Raw genomic sequence first — 13,379 nt, forward strand, 5'->3', positions numbered from 1 at the left:
TAACCCCTATGCCCTATCTGCCATGAAGGTCAAGTTGGATGGCAAGATGGAGTGTGACAGTAGAAAGACAGTGGCTGGCTGATGCAGTGAAAAACACCCTCGCACGCACACACACATACACACGCACACACGCACATACACATGCACGCACACATACACTTCGCACTTGTTTTTGGTGCGACATTAACTGACAGACAATTAGGGTAAAATAAAATGGAAAATAAACTAAATTGAAATAGCACAATAGAATAGAATATAATGATCAAATAAAACAGGCTATGGCTGTACAATTGTGCACGATGTGTTCAGTATAAACACTCATTAGAATAGAAATGACTACAATGGAATATTTATACTTACTGCATATATACATATCTGTCAGAATATACCTGCATATAATCTTTCTATATACCTACTTATACACCTGCATATACCTCTATGATAGCATGTACAATAATGCTGTATATATTATGTATTCTTACCATACCGTATATATATATATTTGCAGTTTGTATAGTTTAGTTTAGAAATAGCCAGTATAGCATAAGCATATAGAGTAAAAACTGTATATTGTATAGTAGTGTAATAGGACCCAGACAGTGCCTTAAATCCGTAGCTAACATTGTATTGCATTATCAGGACGTTAACATGTCTATTTTATTACCTGTTTATTATGTCTATTTTATATTACTGCACAATCAAAGCGGGCATGGCCACCCGCATTTCACTGTATGCCCTGGTATGTATGTGACAAATAAACCTCTTGAACATATATATATATCTGTCTGTACATACCTGCATATAATCATTTTTACATATCTGTAGAGATACTATATCATTCTGTACATATCCCTTACCTACTCGTCTCTGTCTTACTAGTTACTATATCTGTACATATCCCTTACCTATACTCTTACTATAGTTACGCTGCTGGCCAGTATGACTTACTAGTGTATTATACCTGTATCTCTGTACATAATATTAATACTCTGTATACATCTGATTAGCACTTATATATTACTCAGTAGTACTCTTTTATATATTTGATCACCGGAACATTGTATATTGCTGCTGCACTTTACTGTTACATGTTGATGCCTGTTCGTTGTACTGTATGATGACAATACCTTTTCATCTAATCCAATTACAATGTAGGCTGGCAAGTTAATTTGTCTGTTTATGCCATGGACAATAAATGCACTGGTCTAGATTGGATGGATAGCTTTGTTTTTCCTTATATTTAAATGAATAAATAAATTAAACAAATTAATTCTTCGACCTCAGACACAAGTCACAGTGTATATCACCGTCATGCAGCTGTCTTCCTCGGCCACCAGGGGGCGACGTGGGAACTGTCCTGCTGGCGCAGACGGCTTCGCCTGAGAACTACAAATCCCACAATGCTGTGCAGTAGGTCGGGAAGCTGTTCCAAATCCTCTCTCTAATTGAATAATCCGTCTTCCGTCTGTGTTTGGTCAGACTGTGTTTGATTCATACATAACGGTTTGATTCATACATGACGGTTTGATTGATGCATGACGGTTTGATTTGATACATGACGGTTTGATTTGATACATGACGGTGTTGACATTGTTCTTGACTTGGAGCCGAGCAGCGACATGGATTTAAACACCATCATACGGCAGCTCGAACCCGGAAACCAGGACGCTGCTCTGAGCGCCCTGCAGGACTACAATACAGAGGTAGTATTATATTATATATTATACCCTTCTAACTAGCTTTACTACAATACAGAGGTAATATTATATATTATACCCTACTAACTGTAGCTTTACTACAATACAGAGGTTATATTATATATTATACCCTACTAACTAGCTTTACTACAATACAGAGGTAATATTATATTATATATTATACCCTTCTAACTGTAGCTTTACTACAATAGAGGTAATTTATTTTTTTATTATTGCAAAACAAAATTATTAAAAGTCAGTACTCAACACACAATGCATAATGAAACTAACAATTAAGGTGGTTAAAATGACATGCAAGTACAGAAACAGAAAACAAAAAAAATATATAATAATATTTTACCGTATACAGTGTATATCCAACGAAATTACCAATTATACCAATGTGTTATACAGGATATACCCCTAATACCTATTATCTAAAACCCTACACACATATGCTCCAGCTCGAACCCCCCCCTCCCGGACCCCTCCTTGGATAGTACCTCCATTATCCCTCACTCCTAACCAGACACTACCATTATAAGCTAGCTTTTATTCTCTCCACCACAATAGAGGTAATATTATATATTATATTAACTAGCTTTATACTACAATACAGAGGTAATATTATATATTATACCCTTCTAACTGTAGCTTTACTACAATACAGAGGTAATATTATATATTATATTAACTAGCTTTATACTACAATACAGAGGTTATATTATATATTATACCCTTCTAACTGTAGCTTTACTACAATACAGAGGTAATATTATATATTATACCCTTCTAACTGTAGCTTTATACTACAATACAGAGGTAATATATTATATATACCCTTCTAACTGTAGCTTTACTACAATACAGAGGTAATATTATACCCTTCTAACTGTAGCTTTACTACAATACAGAGGTAATATATTATATATTATACCCTTCTAACTGTAGCTTTACTACAATACAGAGGTGAATAATATGATATATTATATTAACTAGCTTTATACTACAATACAGAGGTAAATAATATTATTTATTATATATTATACCCTACTAACTAGCTTTATTACAATACAGAGGTAAATATACTTTATTATTATATTAACTAGCTTTATACTACAATACAGAGGTAAATTATATTATATATTATACCCTTCTAACTGTAGCTTTACTACAATACAGAGGTGAATAATATTATATATTATACCCTACTAACTAGCTGTATACTACAATACAGAAGTAAATATACTATATTATTATATTAACTAGCTTTATACTACAATACAGAGGTAAATTATATTATATATTATACCCTACTAGTACTAACTGTAGCTTTACTACAATACAGAGGTGAATAATATTATATATTATATTAACTAGCTTTATACTACAATACAGAGGTAAATAATATTATATATTATATTATACCCTACTAACTAGCTTTATACTACAATACAGAGGTGAATAATATTATATATTATACTCTACTAACTGTATCTTTATAGTACAATATAGAGGTAAATATACTCTACTAACTGTAGCTTTATAGTACAATATAGAGGTAAATATACTCTACTAACTGTAGCTTTATAGTACAATATAGAGGTACATATACTCTACTAACTGTAGCTTTATAGTACAATATAGAGGTAAATATACTCTACTAACTGTAGCTTTATACAATATAGAGGTAAATATACTCTACTAACTGTAGCTTTATAGTACAATATAGAGGTAAATATACTCTACTAGGGGAGCTCCAGTAGCTCACCGCGTACCTCGAACGCTATTTCGGCGTCGGGGACAACCGTGCGCGTCACGGATCTGGGGTACACGAGTTCGACTCCCGGACTCGCCGTATTTTCTCAGTGTCTTTCCCCCGATCTATACCCCATTCAACCTGTTTCTGTCGGTCATACTTGACCAGAAAAAGCGATAAACGCTAAAAGAACCAGCTGACTGGTCAAAGTTTAAAAAAAATATATATATACTCTACTAACTGTAGGTTTATAGTACAATATAGAGGTAAATATACTCTACTAACTGTAGCTTTATACAATATAGAGGTAAATATACTCTACTAACTGTAGCTTTATACTACAATATAGAGGTAAATATACTCTACTAACTGTAGCTTTATACAATATAGAGGTAAATATACTCTACTAACTGTAGCTTTATACTACAATATAGAGATAAATATACTCTACTAACTGTAGCTTTATACAATATAGAGGTAAATATACTCTACTAACTGTAGCTTTATACAATATAGAGATAAATATACTCTACTAACTGTAGCTTTATACAATATAGAGGTAAATATACTCTACTAACTGTAGCTTTATACAATATAGAGTTAAATATACTCTACTAACTGTAGCTTTATACTACAATATAGAGGTAAATATACTCTACTAACTGTAGCTTTATAGTACAATATAGAGGTAAATATACTCTACTAACTGTAGCTTTATACTACAATATAGAGGTAAATATACTCTACTAACTGTAGCTTTATAGTACAATATAGAGGTAAATATACTCTACTAACTGTAGCTTTATAGTACAATATAGAGGTAAATATACTCTACTAACTGTAGCTTTATATAATATAGAGGTAAATATACTCTACTAACTGTAGCTTTATACTACAATATAGAGGTAAATATACTCTATTAACTGTAGCTTTATAGTACAATATAGAGGTAAATATACTCTACTAACTGTAGCTTTATACAATATAGAGGTAAATATACTCTACTAACTGTAGCTTTATACAATATAGAGGTAAATATACTCTACTAACTGTAGCTTTATAGTACAATATAGAGGTAAATATACTCTACTAACTAGCTTTATAGTACAATATAGAGGTAAATATACTCTACTAACTGTAGCTTTATACAATATAGAGGTAAATATACTCTACTAACTGTAGCTTTATAGTACAATATAGAGGTTAATATACTCTACTAACTGTAGCTTTATAGTACAATATAGAGGTAAATATACTCTACTAACTGTAGCTTTATAGTACAATATAGAGGTAAATATACTCTACTAACTGTAGCTTTATACAATATAGAGGTAAATATACTCTACTAACTGTAGCTTTATACAATATAGAGGTAAATATACTCTACTAACTGTAGCTTTATAGTACAATATAGAGGTAAATAGGTAAAAAAAAAAAAAAAACGTTATTTAACCAGGAAGTCCCATTGAGATACAAGATCTCTTTTGCAAGGGAGACCTGGCCAAGATAACAGCAATAACATTTGCAATATATCAGACAGCAATAAAATGTGCGGTACATCACACAAGAACATAATAAAAGTGCACGTATACAATATATCACATTATGTAAACACAAAAACACAAAGCAGAATAATCTACATAATACTATAATAGTAAAAGTGTATGACAGTAAAATACAGTCATTTTGCAGTTGGGACCCGACTACAGAAAGCAGCGACATTCTTCTTGTAGGAAGTTATGTAATACAGATTTAAATTCGCCGAGAGAGACCAGGGTGTCTTAAGTTTCAAGTTCAAGTTTATTTAATAGTTGTCATACAGAAGTACAGAATACTTTTATACAAAATGCTTCTTACTGTTACGCTCCAGAGACTGTGCTAGACAAGATAAGTATGAAATAAAATAGTATAGCATGTAAAAATAGAAGTCACGTACGTAGACACATTGTTCAGTATATACATATGTACAATGCTCGATGCAGAATAGAAGTAACTGAGTTACCATACAATATACAATATACTATGCAATATACTAATATACAATACAAAGCAGAAATGGGATGAGGTACAATTTAGGTACAATTTACAGTAAGGTGTACTGAGGTATGGGTTGTAGTGCAAATCCTTTACCAATAAATATAAAGTGTGTTTAGGTGTTCTAAAGTGTGGAGAGTGGGTGCTGCAGTGTGTTTGTTTAAAGTGAGTGTGTGTGTGTGTGGATGTGTGTGCTGTGTGCATTTGATGGTTGTTGTATAGTGTTATTGTTCGTTGAGCAGCCTGATGGCCTGGGGATAGAAGCTTCTTCTGAGTCTTTCTGTGCTTGCCATGAGACTCCGGTATTGTTTGCCTGACCGCAGCAGTTCAAAGAGGCAGTTGTTTGGGTGGCTGGAGTCCTTGATGATTCTCTTAGCCTTACCCCTGCACCGCTTGTTGTAAATGTTCTGGAGAGTGGGAAGCCCCCCTCCAATTGTGCGTTCGGCTGAACGTGCCACTCTCTGTAGTCTGCTTCGGTCTTGTGCGGTGCTATTCCCAAACCAGGAGGTGATATTGCCAGTCAGGATGCTCTCTATTGTACATGAGTAGAAGTTCTTAAGGATCTTCTGACTGACTTGGAACTTCCTTAGGCGCCTGAGGAAGTAGAGGCGTTGTCGTGCCTTCTTCACAACACTGTCAATGTGTGTGGTCCATGTCAAGTCCTCGGATATGTGGGCTCCGAGGTACTTAAAACTGTTCACTCTCTCAACCGGTGCCCTGTCGATGCTGAGGGGGCTGTAGTCCCTGACCCCCGACCTCCTAAAGTCCACAATCATCTCCTTTGTTTTGCTGACGTTCAGGGAGAGGCTGTTCTCCTGACACCATCCCGCCAGGACCTTGACCTCTTCCAGGTAGGCCCTCTCGTCGTTTGCAGAGATCAGGCCCAACACTACTGTGTCATTCAGCAAATTTGATGATTGTGTTGTTGTTCCGCTGAGCCACACAGTCATGTGTGTACAGGGAGTAGAGGAGGGGACTCAGAACACAGCCCTGGGGGGCCCCTATGTTGAGGGTGATGGATGAGGAGGTGCAGTTGCCTGCTCTCACCACCTGGGGTCTGCCCGTCAGGAAGTCCAAGACCCACTGGCAGAGGTCATAGTTCAAGCCCAGGTCCCTGAGCTTGGCTATGAGTTTGGAGGGGACTATGGTATTGAATGCTGAGCTGTAGTCGATGAATAGCATTCTCACAGTGAGTAAGTGGATATGGTCCTGTAGCATATTCCATGCCCAAGGTGTGAAGCTTGAAAAAGCTGTTCTTCCTATTTCAGTGTTTATTCTCTGGGTTTTTTAAAGTAGCCATCTTGTGGACCTGGTAGCTGCTAAAGACATGGGGGTGATGTCGTTGTTACTGGTGTATTATCTTCATCCCCATCTGTCAATATATTTTGGCATTTTTTTTTTATCAACTTTTTCTCCCCATTTTTCTATTTTTCTCCCGTCCCCAATTTCGTATTGTCCAATTCTACCCTCCCCTGTCTCGAACGCTGTTGGCCATGCCTCCCACAAGCCGGCTGCAATGTGGACGAAGCCTTGCATCACGTGTCCCCTCCGGTACTCGAGGAGGCAGCCGTCGCATCTTTTCACCTGCACAGCGCGATCTCTCGGCGGCGGGGAGTAACGCGTGGGAGGGACACGCCGCCCTCGTCGCTTCCTGATTCTACTGCGCAGGCGCACCAACCGACCTGTAGGAGTCGCTGTCTTATTTTGGCATTTGAGAGAAATAACCATTTCAAGAAAAAGAAACGAAATAAAACTTCTTAAAAATGTTTTTTACTGTGATAGATGTGCCCTTTTCTAAAGGTCTCTGCACGGCCCTGCACCCCCTACATTATAAAACTGCATAACTGTTTACATGGAAATGAAAGGAAGCCAGAATATACAGTAGTTATTTAATTTTCAGAGAAAGAAGTCCCCAGTCCCACATTTTAAACTATTTCTATTCATTGGCCTTTCACTCTTTACTAAAGTGGCTTAGTGCAGAATCCCGAGCTCCCTGCTGATCATGGAGAGATGTGGCCTCTTTCCCTCTAATTAATAATGTTTCATTAAAACATGGCAGCCTCTTTCCCTCTAATTAATAATGTTTCATTAAAACATGGCAGAGAACGCTTTAATGCTATATCTCTATTTGGTAAAAAATCTAAATTAATTGGGACGGAGTATGGAAAAATAAACATGCACAATCCTAATCGTCAATTGATGCATTATATAAGTTAAACAAAAAAGGTTATTTACTGAAGTTAGCACCAACCCTGAATTATATAAATTAAATAAAGGGATATTTCACTTTAGTAGAACTTGTCAACAATCAGCAGTCTTACCTCTATTTAAAGTAATCTACTAGTAAGCTAGTGACGACCCTGGCGTCTGCTGTCAACACCACCCTTCCCCCCAGGTGTCGGGCTCCTCATTCACTTCCATTCATTTCAAGTCAAGTCAAGTCAAGAGTTTTATTTGTCACGGCATACAAGTATACAATGAAATGCGGGGGGTCTTGCCCGCAACGATGTACATAATACAATAGTAATACATAATAGAATCCAATAGAACGACATTGTGCAATAAAACAAGTAAACAAAGTAGGGCATATCGGTATATGTACATGAGTTATTCACAGAGCATGGTAGGACATGCTAGGTCCTGTGGTAGTGCAGTACACTGTTAGCTACGGATGAGGCACTGGGTCTTTATGTACGCTATACAATGCTATATTATACAATCTAAAGTTATACTATACTATTCTTAAAGTGACCTTTCCTTTTGTAAAGTGGGGGACCCTGATGTAAACAAGACGAAAGTATTTCTCTGGTCTGCATCCCCTTAACAATTGTGTGTATTGAGCTGTACTGTATTGTACCCATTCTGCAATCTGTTAATAAAGTTTTCAATCAATCAAACCATAAGTGTGAGCGTGTGCCGCATGCAGGGCCGCCTGGGAGAAATGCGAGGCCCTGTGCGAGATTTAAACGCAAGGCCCCCCCCCCCCCTATAGGTTACATTTTTTTTTTTTTTTATAAAATATATATATATATTTTTTTGCATAGTCAACGTATTCTTAAATAATAGCACAGTTCATGTAGTTTACAGCACTGAACATTAGAGGATAGAACACTTGCACATAAATGTTTTACCTGTACATTATACTGGTGACAGCCAGGTGTCCTTCACTCTTGTCGCTGTTCCGGTCAAATGGCACATTGTACAATTGTTTCATGCATATTTAATTTCCCCTGAGCACTCATATTGAAACGGATTCAATATTCCCAAAGATATTGTCATCCTCTATAACAGCGCTTTGTATTGCTCTCTCAACCGCAATTGACAGATTTTGACAACTAGTTCAACATTTTTGTAGGTAATGACTCAAGAGGACCATTAGTTTTATAGGGAATGGCTATTCAGCAGTCATAACTCATAAGTATAGTTCATTTTGACTGACATGACATAAGCAAATGATAATGTTATATAACAGCAGAGAATTATATGAAAGCAATTGATGCATGTCCAAAAGCATTTGCAATTTGTTCGGAGGAATGAGAAACTGCTACTATGATGTTGTGGAGGTTGAACTAACAGTTATGAGAACTTTAATCCTGATCAGAAAAATGCACCAAAGCAATTGAGAAAAACTGTACACACATGTTACATGTTTGATTATTATAATGAAGCCTTGACACTGGGTTTTCTTTTTCTTCAATCAAATCTTTTTTAATTTTCCTTTTTCTTTTTTTACATGAAACTCAAGACACAGCACAATAGTTACTAGGGATGCCCCGATCGATCGGCCACCGATCGTTATCGGCCGATAATCAGTATAAATATGCGATCGGTGATCGGTGATAATGTTTTATTTTCACCGATCGTCAAACCCGATCTCACTGTCGCTGAGTTCTATCTCAGACACCGGTGGTGCGGCGTCTGCTCTCCAGCCCCTCCCGCACGCATGTAAACACGGGTCTAGTCTAGTGAGACACGGGAGGACGGCGTGTCGGCGTCTCCCTGAGCTAATGTTAGCTTAGCTACCGTTACAAAATGACCCAGTCAACTATTCACTTTTAGTTTAATACATGATGAGGCATTGTCTAACCGAACGGTATCTAGCCGGCCAGCTACCGATAGCTCCTGACATCAACAAACGCTCCACAAAGTCTAGTAGGTAGGTATGATACCTGTTAGCTGTTAGCTCACGTTAGCGCAAGTTAGTTCACTGTTAAAAACGAAATGTCCCATTGAACTAAATAATTCACTGAGGCGTTGTATTAACGTTATATATCCGGCTAGCAGTAGCTACAGATAGCTCCTGATATCAATGTCTTATAACACTGATTCGATGCGTATTCGAGCTGAGGGCTTGCTGAGCACAGTTAAGTAACGTTATACCAATAGGGTCCAGGTGCAGCGCCGGAGAATCCTGGCCGTAGCTCGAGGCTACTCGAGTATAGGTCCAGCTGCAGCTCCGGAGAATCCTGGCTGTAGCTGGAGGCTACTAGAGTACACACAGACAGTGGAGCTTGTTGCGTGGTGGCGATGTCTCGCAGATAATACAAGTACAAGTCTAATTATATAATATATATATTTTATATAAAAAAAATTATATAAAATAAACTTAAATTTCTTTTAATCAAAAACGATCGGTATCGGCCGATATGGCTCATGACGATCGGTGATCGGTATCGGTGGCAAAAAACGTGATCGGGGCATCCCTAATAGTTACACAACAATAAACAAGACATCACAGGACAGATACAGCAATAATAATGACAAGACCCTTAATAATTGAAATGAAAAAGTTATAATATAAATTAAATATATAAAAGAAGGAACAGGAAAAAAAAGAGTTCCACACAGAGTTCCAGGCTCTGTTCACAGCAGTGCAGTATGAAATGTCTCACGTTTGCAGCCATGATACGAATGATTTCATTTTGAATTTCAGATCCCAAATAATGCTAATGGGTTTCTTTGTTTTTAATTCGTCTGACATGCTCTTGCATAGTTGGGTCAAATTTCATCATCAACTCGACTTGAGACATTCACAGCAGCATAAGAAGTTAATTAAACTTGACAGACATTATATCGACGATAATTATCAATATCGAATTATATGAAAATAATTTTATAATTTTATCGCGATAACGTTTTTGGTCATATCGCCCAGCCCTAGGCTCTGTACACAGCAGAGAGTTCTAGGCTCTGTACACAGCAGAGTGTTCTAGGCTCTGTACACAGCAGAGTTCTAGGCTCTGTACACAGCAGAGAGTTCTAGGCTCTGTACACAGCAGAGAGTTCTAGGCTCTGTACACAGCAGAGTGTTCTAGGCTCTGTACACAGCAGAGTTCTAGGCTCTGTACACAGCAGAGAGTTCTAGGCTCTGTACACAGCAGAGAGTTCCAGGCTCTGTACACAGCAGAGTTCTAGGCTCTGTACACAGCAGTGTTCCAGGCTCTGTACACAGCAGAGAGTTCTAGGCTCTGTACACAGCAGAGTTCTAGGCTCTGTACTAGGGCTGCAACGATTAGTCGACATAATCGACGACGTCGATTATAAAAAATCGTTGACGAGAAATTGTTGCGTCGATTAGTCATAAAAAAAAAAATTTTATTTAATTTTTTTTTTTTTTTTTTTTGTGCACTACCTATCTTTGTGAGAGTGGCTTCTCAGGGTTCCAGACAACATCATAACATGATGATCCCATAGCAAATTTTGGACATTGAAAACATTGTTCCCCTGCAGGAGATGATGATCAGACTAGACACACAATACATTACACACGCACTCCTCTCACTCACACACAGCGATCAGAGTAAGACACACACATACACACTCCTCTCACTCACACACAGCGATCAGAGTAAGACACACACATACACACTCCTCTCACTCACACACAGCGATCAGAGTAAGACACACACACATTCACACTCCTCTCTCTCACACACAACGATCAGAGTAAGACACACACACATTCACACTCCTCTCACTCACACACAGCGATCAGAGTAAGACACACACACATACACAAATTACACAGTACACACCTCTCACTCACACAGCGATCAGAGTAAGACACACACACAAATTACACAGTACACACACTCCTCTCACTCACACAGCGATCAGAGTAAGACACACACACATACACACACACTCCTCTCACACACGGCAAACAAAAGTTATTTAAAGTACACTTCCACTTTAATTTGTATTATTTAATTTATTTATCTTGTTATGAGTGATTGCTGTATTGTTCTTCAAATACATTTTCATTTAAAGTGGCTTAAAGATCCAAATTCAAATGTTTCATGAGTCATTATTTTAATTTGCTATGGGATCATCATGTTATGATGTTGTTGTTTGGTCCTGACAAGAGTCTCAAAGTCTGGGGTGATGGTAGACAAGCAACTCTGAGGTCATGCTCAATGTCCAATCTGTTCCTCTGCTCTGTCTTCAGCTGGACCAGAGCTGAGAAGCCACTTTCACAAAGATAGGTAATTAAAAAAAAAAAAATCAATTTTTTTTTTTTTTTTTACATTGGTTTTCGATTAGTCGACTAATCGAAAAAATTATCGGCAGATTAGTCGACTACCAAATTAGTCATTAGTTGCAGCCCTACTCTGTACACAGCAGAGTGTTCTAGGCTCTGTACACAGCAGAGAGTTCTAGGCTCTGTACACAGCAGAGAGTTCTAGGCTCTGTACACAGCAGAGAGTTCCAGGCTCTGTACACAGCAGAGAGTTCTAGGCTCTGTACACAGCAGAGAGTTCCAGGCTCTGTACACAGCAGAGTGTTCTAGGCTCTGTACACAGCAGAGAGTTCTAGGCTCTGTACACAGCAGAGTGTTCTAGGCTCTGTACACAGCAGAGTTCTAGGCTCTGTACACAGCAGAGAGTTCTAGGCTCTGTACACAGCAGAGAGTTCTAGGCTCTGTACACAGCAGAGTGTTCTAGGCTCTGTACACAGCAGAGTTCTAGGCTCTGTACACAGCAGAGAGTTCTAGGCTCTGTACACAGCAGAGAGTTCTAGGCTCTGTACACAGCAGAGAGTTCTAGGCTCTGTACACAGCAGAGAGTTCTAGGCTCTGTACACAGCAGAGAGTTCCAGGCTCTGTACACAGCAGAGAGTTCCAGGCTCTGTACACAGCAGAGAGTTCTAGGCTCTGTACACAGCAGAGAGTTCCAGGCTCTGTACACTGCAGAGAGTTCTAGACTCTGTACACAGCAGAGTGTTCCAGGCTCTGTACACAGCAGAGTTCTAGGCTCTGTACACAGCAGAGAGTTCCAGGCTCTGTACACAGCAGAGAGTTCCAGGCTCTGTACACAGCAGAGAGTTCTAGGCTCTGTACACAGCAGAGAGTTCCAGGCTCTGTACACAGCAGAGAGTTCTAGGCTCTGTACACAGCAGAGAGTTCTAGGCTCTGTACACAGCAGAGAGTTCTAGACTCTGTACACAGCAGAGAGTTCTAGGCTCTGTACACAGCAGAGTTCTAGGCTCTGTACACAGCAGAGAGTTCCAGGCTCTGTACACGGCAGAGAGTTCTAGGCTCTGTACACGGCAGAGAGTTCTAGGCTCTGTACACAGCAGAGTGTTCTAGGCTCTGTACACAGCAGAGTTCTAGGCTCTGTACACAGCAGAGTTCTAGGCTCTGTACACAGCAGAGAGTTCTAGACTCTGTACACAGCAGAGAGTTCTAGGCTCTGTACACAGCAGAGAGTTCCAGGCTCTGTAGACAGCAGAGTTCTAGACTCTGTACACAGCAGAGAGTTCCAGGCTCTGTAGACAGCAGAGTTCTAGGCTCTGTACACAGCAGAGTTCCAGGCTCTGTACTCAGCAGCGAGTTCCAGGCTCTGTACACAGCAGAGTTCCAGGCTCTGTACACAGCAGAGTTCTAGGCT

At 38.7% G+C, this 13,379-nt stretch overlaps 1 protein-coding gene across 1 annotated transcript in view; it reads left to right on the forward strand.

Moving 5' to 3' along the window:
- Positions 1-1,619: 1,619 nt before the first annotated feature.
- The window catches only part of ric8a (RIC8 guanine nucleotide exchange factor A), a gene marked incomplete at both ends in the record, with an annotated part of 80,129 nt that continues 68,369 nt past the window's right edge, over positions 1,620-13,379 (forward strand). Inside the window, one exon of the mRNA XM_084315518.1 lies at positions 1,620-1,703. Coding sequence (XP_084171644.1) covers positions 1,620-1,703 — 84 coding nt within the window. The remainder of the gene's footprint in view (positions 1,704-13,379) is intronic.

This window comes from Notolepis coatsorum (assembly GCF_963971535.1).
Source record: "Notolepis coatsorum genome assembly, chromosome: 6".
Classification (NCBI taxonomy): domain Eukaryota; kingdom Metazoa; phylum Chordata; class Actinopteri; order Aulopiformes; family Paralepididae; genus Notolepis; species Notolepis coatsorum.